Source organism: Tupaia chinensis, unplaced genomic scaffold (assembly GCF_000334495.1).
Source record: "Tupaia chinensis unplaced genomic scaffold, TupChi_1.0 Scaffold000186_1, whole genome shotgun sequence".
Lineage (NCBI taxonomy): Eukaryota > Metazoa > Chordata > Mammalia > Scandentia > Tupaiidae > Tupaia > Tupaia belangeri.
The window spans coordinates 609,162-617,145 of NW_006159661.1; the positions used below are offsets into that span (position 1 = coordinate 609,162).

Sequence of the window (7,984 nt, forward strand, 5' to 3'; positions counted from 1 at the left end):
TTTTTGGAGAGGTTTTTGCTATAGGGTGTGTGCACTCGCCAGAAAGAGAGAGGCAGAAAGTGAGAAATCACCCCCTGGGGGGATAGCCACGCTGCAACCCCTTCTCCATTCTCCTCTTAGGATCTTGGGCACACACGCACACACGCCTGGTGTGAGTTTAAGCCACCTGGTCCGGGACTCGAACTGCAGTTGGCCACAGAGGAGTCCAGTGATGCAGCCATTATGCCAATTGCTGGTCCCTGCATTAGTTTCTCTTAAATGACCATATTTCACAGTATAGATGTACTGCAAGTAATTTAATCAATTTTTTGTCAATTGACTTGAAACTGATTTGCAGTTTGTACAGTGAATTTCCTTATATTTATTTTTAAGAAGTTTTTGCCTTGGGACACATAGGCTCACTGGAGAGAGAGAGACAGTGAGAGGGAAAGTGAGAAATCAACCCCCAGGGGATATGGCTACGCTATAGTCCTTTCTCCTTTCTCCTCCCAATATCTTGGGCATGCGTGCACACATGTGCTTGGAGTGATTTTGAAGCCACCAGGTCTGGGACTTGAACTGTGGTTGGCCATGAGGGAGTCTAGCTACATAAATGCTCTGCCATCTGCTGACCTCTCTTATATTTATTAAGTTAGGACTCTTATGAGAGGCAAACAATTTTAATTTTTGACATGGGACAAGTGTGCTCACTGGAAATAGAGGCAGAGAGGAAAAATGAGACATCACTCCCCTCCCAAGAGGAGATGGCCACGCTGCAATAATTTCTCCTCCATTTTCCTCTAGGGATTTTTGAGCATGCACTAATGCATCCGGTGTGCTTTTCAAGCAGCTGGGTCTAGCACTCCAACTACAGACTTAACTGTCACACCACCTGCCCACAAGGTGCAATTTGAAGCAGATACTAAATAGAGAAAAGCTTTTGTATTTTGGAAAGAGCCTTGAAACATAGACCCGCTGGCTCCTAGGTGAGGGTTTAAAAAAAATTTCGTCAAAGTGTGTATAAATATTAAATATGGGGATTAGCAGGTGGCATAGTGGTTAAGGCGCTGTGTTCCAACATGGTTCGAGTCCTGGATCTGGTGACTGGAGAATCATGCTGGACGTACGTGTGTTTGCAAATCACAGGAGGAGATTGGAGAAAGGATTGCGGTACTGCCATCCTCCTGGGGGTGATTTCTCACTTTTCTTCTCACTGTCTTTCTCTCTCTGTCTTTCTCTGGGGGGTGCACAGGCCCTATGGCAAAAACCCTAAAAAAAAGTTAGAAAAAAATTTTTTTCACCCAAATACACTCTAATCCCTTATTATTCGAACTTTTAAAGTCTCCTTGTGTATAGTTTATAAAGGATTAAGGGCTGACTGATAGGACCTTAATCTGAGTTATTGTGTTAATTTTTTTTTTGAGCGGTTTTGTGCTATAGGGTGCCTAGTTTCTTGCTAGTTCTCTCTCCTCTCTCCCTGGTCTATTTATTTATTTATTTATTTTTATAGAGAGATTTTTGCTGTAGGGCACATGTGCCTGCTGGAGACAGCGAGAAATCACCCCCCCTCAGGGGCATGCTGCAGTCCCTCCTCTATTCTCTTCTTGGTATTTTGGACACTCACACTTGTACATACACATGCCCAGTGTGAGTTTAAGCCCTTGGGTCGAGGTCAAGGACTCAAATTGCAGTCGGCTACTTGGCAATCCAATGGTGTAACCATTAGACCATCTGCTGGTACCTCCCTGGTCTAATTAAAACAGAATAGTAATGAGTGAAATTGTTTAAATTTTTTTAAAGTATTGTTTTATTTAACTTTATTTACTTATTTGTTTGTTTTTATTTGACCAAGAGGGACAGAATGAGAGAGAGAGAGAGAGAGAGAGAAGGTGAGAAAGCAAGCCACCAGTCCAGGACTCGAACTGCAGTTGGCCATGTGAAAGTCCAGCTCCCGTAACCACCAAACCACCTACTAGCCCCAAGTTGTAAAGGATTTTTAAATAAATAATTCTTAAAAAGAACTCTTTGGGGACCAGCAGTTAGCGTAATGGCTATGTCGCTGAACTCCCACGTAGTTGACCGTGGTTCGAGTCCCGGACCCAGTGGTTTAAACTCAGGCTGGTCGCGTGTGCATGTGTTGCCCAAGATCCCTAGAGGAGAATGGAGAAGGGATTGTGGTGTCACCATCCCTCCTGGGGGGTGATTTCTTGTTTTCAGTCTCACTGTCTCTCTCTTTCTCTGGCCAGCGCATGCGCCCTGTAGCAAAACCTCTCCTTCCCCCCCCAAAAAAAGAACAACTCTTTGATCTCATTCTGATCATTAATAATTTTAATTAATTTTAGTTTCAATTGGCTTTATAGGTACTTCAGTATACTGGAGTGGTTATTAAACAGGGCAGTTTTGTACCCCAAGGGATATCTGGAGATGTCTGGAGACATTTTTGGAGATTTTGGTTATGTCGAGTCATTTTTGGTTGTCAAAACTGGCAGATGGTTCTACTGTATCTAGTGACTAGTGCTGCAGATGAAGGTCCTTATCACCTAGTTTCTACAATTAAATTTTGCTGTATTTGTTTTTTTGACATATCTGTCTGTCTCTCTCCATTAACCTGTTCATGACTCTTAACATTCTAGAAGACCAGGGATGGCTGCTAAACATACTGCATAGGGTAGCACCTCAAAACAAGAGTTATATTGGGACCAGCAGTTGGCGTAATGGCCATGTCGCTGGGCTCCCATATGTAGTCGACCGTAGTTCGAGTCCCGGACCTGGTGGCTTAAAACTCACGCCAGGCGCGTGTGTGTGTGTGTGTGTGTGTGCATTCCCAAAATCCCTAGAGGAGAATGGAGAAGGGATTGCGGTGTGGCCATCCCCCCTGGGGGGGCGATTTCTCGCTTTCTGTCTCTCTGTCTGTCTCTGTCTGTCTGTCTGGCGAGCGCACACGCCCTATAGCAAAAACCTCGCAAAAAAAAAAAAAAAGAAATGAGTTATACTAAGGCCTATAGTATCTGTAGTGCTGAGGTTGTGAGACTCTGATTTAGAACTGTTTAAAGCTGTGGAGGGGCTAGCAGGGAGCTTAGTGGTTAAGGAGCTGGACTGCCACATGATTGACCACAGTTCAAAGCTTGGACCTGGTGGCTTAAATTTCATGTCAGGTGCATGTGCGTGTGTGCCCAAAATCCTGAGAGGAGAATGGAGAAGGATTTGATGGGTGGCCATCCCCTCTGGGGGGGTGATTTCTTGCTTTCTGTCTCTGGCAAGCACATGCACCCTATTGCAAAACTCCCCAAAGTTAAATGAATACGTAAAATCATGGAAAGCATACATTTTGAAAAAGCATTAATAACTGAAGATTCCTGGTAACATAAACATTTTATTTGGCCAAAACAGCAATAAAAATAGGATTATTGTGAGCAGCAGGTGGTGTAGTTGTTAAGATGCTGGACTCCCACTTGGCCAACTGCATTTCGAGTCCTGGATCCGATGGCTTGAAAATCACACTGTGTCTGTGTGTGTGTGTGTGTGTGTGTGTGTGTGTGTGTGTATGCATGCATGCATGCATGCCCAGAATCCTGAGAGAAAGGATTGTAGTGTGGCCATCCCTCATGGGGGGGTATTTCTCCGTTTTCCTGTCTGTCAAGCGAGCACCTGCATTCTATGGCAAAAGACCTTTTTTTAAAAAATGAGATTATTACCAACAGAAAAAACGTTTACATGATGCAATAATTGCAATTTCTATCTTCCCTGAATAAAGCCAAAATACGTAATATTAAGAATCTGACTGAATTTGAACAGGAGACATCTTGTGGAAACATTCTTCAGCTCTTCAGTTCTTAACAGACTTTATCTCCCTACCCCCCAAGCATTCTAGGAAAAATTTAGGTGGTATAGAAATGACAGTCCATGTTCTCAACCACCTAATTTTTTCTTTTTTATTGCCAGAGGGTGAGAGAGCAAGCATACCCTCCCCCAACAGGACATAGTTAACACTGCAATTCCTTTTCCACCAGTTTTCTTTCCTGTCAGAATTGTGTGCACGGACACACATTGTATCTGGTGTTTTTTTTCAAGCTGTCGGAGCTAGGATTCAAACTGCAGTCGGCTATGTAAGATCTGGCTCCCAATGCATAGTGCTACACATGCAGGTCCTTATTACCTGAATTCTACAGTTAAATTTTGATATATTTATATTTTGACATATCTGTCAGTCTCTTTCCATCAACCAGTCCAGTACCCTTAACATTCTTTCATTTTTATTATTATTTTTAAAAGAACTATTTATTTATTTAATTCCATTTCTTCTTCTTATTTTTTTGATTTGGCCAGAGAGAGAAAGGGAAAGGGAGAAAGCAAGCTGCCAGGTCTGGGACTGGAACCATGGTCAGCCATGTGGGAATACAGCGCCTTTAACCACCATGCCACTTGCTGGCCCCTAGTACCCTTAACATTCATATCAATAGCGTGTTTGTTATTAACTGGAATCTGAGATAACTATCTATCTATTTTTTAAAATTTATGTACAGCAGAAGACACAACTTTGAAGTATACAGGTTGGTGAATTTTGACCAGTTTGTATGTCTGTTTTACAGAAACCCCTATCAAAATACAGAACATTGTCATTATATGAAATTTCTTCATGTATCTTCCTCTTTTCAATTTTATATGAGAGCAGCATTTTAATTGAAAATTTGATTAATTCTTTTTTAAAAATTTGTTTTAGGGTGTTTGAGGGAGAGAGAGATGAGAAAGCACCTCCCCATAGGGGGATGGTCACATTGAAGTCTCTCCCCCTCATATCGCCTTTTGGCATTTTGGGCATGCATATACAAGCACCCATTGTGTTTTTCAAGCTATTGATTCTAGAACTTGAACTGTGTGGTTTGCATGTGGGATCCAGCTGCCTTAACTACCACTCCACTAGCTGGCCTCAAGACTTATTTCTAACATATACCTCTTAAAATTTTGTGACATCCTAGGTAAAAAGTAATAGTCCCTTTTAAGATAGTCATTAAATGTTTGCTGATACTACTTCTGTTCCCTTAAGGATATTAAACGAAATGACAGTTTTGAATATCTTAAAGAAATTTATTTGCTTTTATAGAAATAAGTTTATAAATAGGTTTTTGTTTAAGGGCAGTAGCTTCAAGCTGTTGTGAATATTTTAGGGAGTAAAATAAAGAGCTCTTGTGACTTTAAGAGTTTTTCATAAGGTAGTGTTTGTACTCTTCTTGCATACTCATATAAAGGCTCTTTCAGTTCTCCCTGGAGAGTTCCCATAACACAGTGAAAAAGACTATATACCTCTATGAAATTTTCCATTTAATTATTTATTGTGTTAATTGCTGTATTTTGTACCAATTTAGAATTTTTCAAGTAGAAGGATGTACACTTAGCAGATTTCCTACTTTAAAATAAATGCATATGTACATGTTGTATAAATGAAGAGAACTCCTACAGACCATAAATATGCTTGCTTTTATTTATTTACTTTTGTTTATAAGTAATAGAATGTGTGGGCTTGCCAGAGGTATGGAGGAAGCACCCCTCCCCCTAACAGTGTGTGGTCACACCACAATCCCTTCTCTGTTTCTTTATCCTGTTGGGATTTAGGGCACACACCTGGCGTGTTTTTCAAGTCACCAAGGCTAGAATTGTAATGTAGATGACTCCCTTAAACACTAGGCTGTGGGGCTGACCTTTTAAATAACTTAACAGGAAAGTGAGGTTGGAACTTTTTGTTTAAAATGTTTAAAATGATCTTTGAATAATTAATAAAGAGTATGCTGCAAAAACAGCATACAAAACAGCAACGCTTTTCGTCATTTCTGAAAGCTTTCCAGTTTTCCCTAGAAGCATAGATCTATTTTAAATTTTTTGTGTTTCTGTCATTAAACACTAATTTTCCTCCCCAAAGGAATCCAGAACACTGGCTGAAATTGCAAAAGCAGAGTTGGATGGCACCATTTTGAAGAGCAGACCTCTCCGAATTCGTTTTGCTACACATGGAGCAGCTCTGACAGTCAAGAATCTTTCCCCAGTTGTTTCCAATGAGCTTCTAGAACAAGCATTTTCCCAGTTTGGCCCAGTAGAAAAAGCTGTTGTTGTTGTAGATGATCGTGGTAGAGCTACAGGAAAAGGATTTGTAGAATTTGCAGCAAAACCTCCTGCACGAAAGGCTCTGGAAAGATGTGGCGATGGGGCATTCTTGCTCACCACGTAAGTTTTAAATATCTTGTCCTTCTATCCAGTTATATCCATTTCCAGTGGGTTCTTTTGGAAATCTGTCTTGCTTTACCAGTTCATACTGTCTTGATACATGTTAAGTAGGTAACCGAGTGAATACTCAGTATCCTATAAGTAAGGAAGTTTTGTATACTAATGGGAGTCGAGAGCCATGCTTTCTTCAAATTTTAGTATATCGATTCAGGAGTGTTTTGTGTTATTTACCTATTGAACAGCTAGTATATGCAAAACAAAATCTTGTTTATTTTTTAAGAGATTTTTGCTATATGGCAAATCTCTCTTGCTGGAGAGACAGAAAGCAAGAAATCACCCTCCAGAGAGGAGTAATCCCTTCTCCTCCATTCTCCTTTTAGGATTTTGGATATGGCACGCACACGTGCCTGGGATGAGTTCGGAGTCTCCTGGTCTGGTACTCAAACCATGGTTGGTTATGTGAGAGTCTAGTAATGTCACAATCACGCCATCTGCTGGTCTCCAAAGCAAAAATCTTATATACTTAATCCGTTAAAAATTTTTTTAGAGAGAGATTTTCGGTACCAACAGGTGAGATGGTGGTTGAGGGCGCTGGACTACCACATGGCTGACCATGGTTTGAGTCCCAGACCTGGAGGCTTGCTTTCTCACTTTCTCTTTCTCGCTCTCTTTCTCTCTCTGGAAATATTAGAATAATAATAATAAGTAGAGTTAAATAAAAACAAGAAAACATGGTTTTGCAGTAGGGCATGTGTGCTTGCTAGACAAAGAGAGACAGAGAGACAGAAAGCAAGAAATCATTCCCCAGGGGAGGATGACCATGCTGCAGTTTCTTCTCCATTTTCCTTTTTGGATTTTGGGTACGCACGCCTGGTGTGAGTTTTAAGCCTCTGAATTTGGGACTTGAACTGTGGTAGACTAATGAGGAAGTCCAGTGATGTAACCATTACACCATCTGCTGGTCCCTCTTTTAATACATTTTATTCAGCTTTGAGGTATAATTTACATACATTAAAAAGCATCCTATGGGGATTTTGCTGCAAACTGCACCACCAGGCTGGGCTAAGAATTTAATTTTTAAAAAAGAGCTATTTATTATAATTTTATATATTATTTACTATTTTTGAAAATTTGATGAGAGAGAGAGGGGGAAAGTGAGAAAGCAAGTCGCCAGGTCCAGGACTTGAACCATGGTTAGCCATGGTTAGCCTCAACTGCCACACCACTTGCCAGACCCAAGAATTTAATTTTTTAATACTGATATCCACATGTTCTAGCATCATTAACTGGAAAGATTAGGAGTTTTCCTTGCAAGTTTATTAAAACTCTGAAAAGAAAATTTGCTTTTTCTTTTCATTGATAAGGATGTTCCCAAACTATATTTACTTTAATTACCTTATTTATCCTAAGCTTTGAAATCATGTACCATAGGGGCCAGCAGGTCATATGGTGGTTGGGATGCTGGACTCTCCCACGTGGTTGACCGTAATTCAAGTCCTAGACCCGGTGCTTGCTCTCTCATTTCCTCTCTCTCTCTCTCTCTCTCTCTCTCTCTCTCTCTCTCTCTCTGAGTGCACATATCCTATAGCAAAATAAATAAATAAATGATAATAAAGTTAAATAATTTTTTGAAAATTCATGTAGCATAAATTGTGTAACTATTTTTTCTTTTTTTTTCAAAATTTTTTGGCTATTGCAGATTTATTTATTTAGTTAGTTTTTCTATAGGGCATGTGTGCTTGCCACAGAGAGAGAGAGAGAAAGTGAGGAGTCACCTGCCAAGAGGAAC

General features: G+C 40.4%; 1 protein-coding gene across 1 annotated transcript in view; it reads left to right on the top strand.

Annotated features, from left to right (window-relative positions):
- PSPC1 (paraspeckle component 1) overlaps positions 1 to 7,984 on the top strand; it is a gene marked incomplete in the record, with an annotated part of 86,482 nt that overhangs the window by 13,037 nt on the left and 65,461 nt on the right. Inside the window, 1 exon segment of the mRNA XM_014587147.2 lies at positions 5,894 to 6,195. Coding sequence (XP_014442633.1) covers positions 5,894 to 6,195 — 302 coding nt within the window.